This window comes from Dermochelys coriacea, chromosome 1 (assembly GCF_009764565.3).
Source record: "Dermochelys coriacea isolate rDerCor1 chromosome 1, rDerCor1.pri.v4, whole genome shotgun sequence".
NCBI classification, from domain to species: domain Eukaryota; kingdom Metazoa; phylum Chordata; order Testudines; family Dermochelyidae; genus Dermochelys; species Dermochelys coriacea.
Window position 1 is genome coordinate 353,988,289 of NC_050068.2, and position 2,084 is coordinate 353,990,372.

Here is a 2,084-nt window from a genome sequence, read left to right on the forward strand (position 1 = left end):
GGAAGGTACGTTATCGGAGAACGACTAGCTATATTGGCAGAGACGAAGAGAATGTTCATTGGTAACACCTGGTTCCGAAAGAAGGCCAACAGAAGATGGACCTGGATCGCACCAAATGCAAAGAAAAAATGAAATAGATTACTTTCTGATCTATAGATGATGCATCGTGCAGGATATTTCAGTAATTCCATCATTCAATGTCAGTAGCAATCATCGCCTACTGGGAGCCAGACTCACGTTCACTGTGAAGGTGGAGAAAAAGGCTCTGTGTATAGCGAACAGAAGGCACCAACCAGTAGCTTTTGTCGAGGCAATCCTGAAGGAAAACATTTCTAGGGAAGATTGGAGCCTCCTGGACGACTGTGAGAATGATTATGAGAACTTCAGTAAGAGACTGAAACGGTGTGTGAAATCAGCTGAGCGTGAAAGACCAAGCAGAGCTAGCAGAAGAATCTCAGAGAATACAAAAACTTTATTGGAGAAGAGGAGGAAAATGAAAAGAAATGGCAGCGACAGGCTTGAGTACTCCCTTCTCTTCAAGCTCATACGAATGGAGCTGAAGGAAGACTTCGAGAAATTTATAACCGAAAAGCTCCTAAAGGCTGCTGAAGATCGTAAATGTCTCAAAAAATACAAACAGGAACTGGCATTGTACAGGTCATCATTATCGGCTTTGAAGAACAGGGACAGAGGATCAGTAACCGACTGAACAGAGATGGAGGCAATCTTTAGGGATTTCTATACCCAGCAGTTTGCATCCCATACAGATATCCCAATGCCATCACTTCAACAAACTGATGAACACATACTCCCGGTTGTCATCGGCGAAGTCCATCATGCAGTCCATCAAATGAAAGAGGGAAAGGCTCAGGCAAGGATGACAGCAAAAGTGCTTAAGGCAGGAGGTCAGGAACTTTGGAAAGCTCTCGCCCAAAGGTTCAGCCGCTACCTGGAAATCCAGAAGATACAGTCCAGTTGGAAAGAGTCCAATACTATCTTGCTGCATAAGAAAGGTGATCGAGACAATCTAAAGAACTATTGCCTGATCTGCCTGCTTTCGCATACCTATAAGTTGTTCACTAAAATAATAACAAATCGACTGTTGCAAAACCTGGATGTACAGCAACCTAGAGAGCAGGCTGGCTTCCAAAGGAATTGCATCACAATAGACCACATCTTCACTCTAAACCAACTACTAGAGCGTTCAAGGGAATACAAGTTCCCTTTGTGCATTGCCATTGCGGAGTACGAGAAGGTGTTCGACAGCGTCGAGACTAACACCGTTCTTGAAGCTCTTTTAGAACAGGGCATCAGTGCGAAATATAACACATTACTAAAGGAAGTGAACTCTGGCGGCAGCACGGACATATCGCTGTTCGATACTCCCCTCCGAATCCCTACTGAGAAAGGTGTGAAACGAGATACAGTTTCACCAAAATTATTAACAGCCCTGTCTTGAATTGGTTTTTCGATGAGAAGACTTGAAAAGCGGGATTAATATCGATGGTGAGCGGCTAAACCATCTCAGGTTTGCAGATGATATAGTGCTGATAGCCAAAAATACAGTCTAGCTTGAGAGAATGCTTAAAGAACTGAATGCGAAAAGTAGTCAAGCTAGATTAAAAATGAACCGGTCAAAACCAAAATACATGAGATCAGATGTTCTGCCAAGAACCCAAATAACTCTTGGAGGAGAGCAGATCCAAGAGGTTGATAAATACGTTTATTTGGGCCAGGAAGTCAACATGCGCCACGATCAGAAAGGCAAACTGTCGTGCAGAAAAAAAGCTGGATGGTGCACATTCAATGACATCAAGGACATCCTCCAAGGAAAGATCAGCAAAACAACTCGTGTGAATCTTTTTAACTCGACCGTGCTTCCAGTGATGTTATATGGCAGTGAAACATAGCCGCTGACAAAGATTGAAGAACATCAACTGTCTGTCACACAGAGGGCGTTTTGGGGCATTTCACTCCGTGATCACATCCCCAACGAAATAATTAGTCTGGAGTGCGAGACGTTGTTGAAAGCAGGGTCAGCAAAATGTGGTGGGAGGGACATGTGGCCCGACTCAGTGACAACA

At 43.9% G+C, this 2,084-nt stretch overlaps 1 protein-coding gene across 1 annotated transcript; it reads left to right on the plus strand.

The window, feature by feature from the left end:
• The first annotated feature begins 877 nt into the window (after nucleotides 1-877).
• On the plus strand, nucleotides 878-1,571 carry LOC119861252. Its single transcript, XM_038416178.1, is given in 2 exon segments — nucleotides 878-1,450; nucleotides 1,452-1,571. Coding segments are annotated over 2 exon segments (693 nt in total).
• The last annotated feature ends 513 nt before the right edge of the window (nucleotides 1,572-2,084 follow it).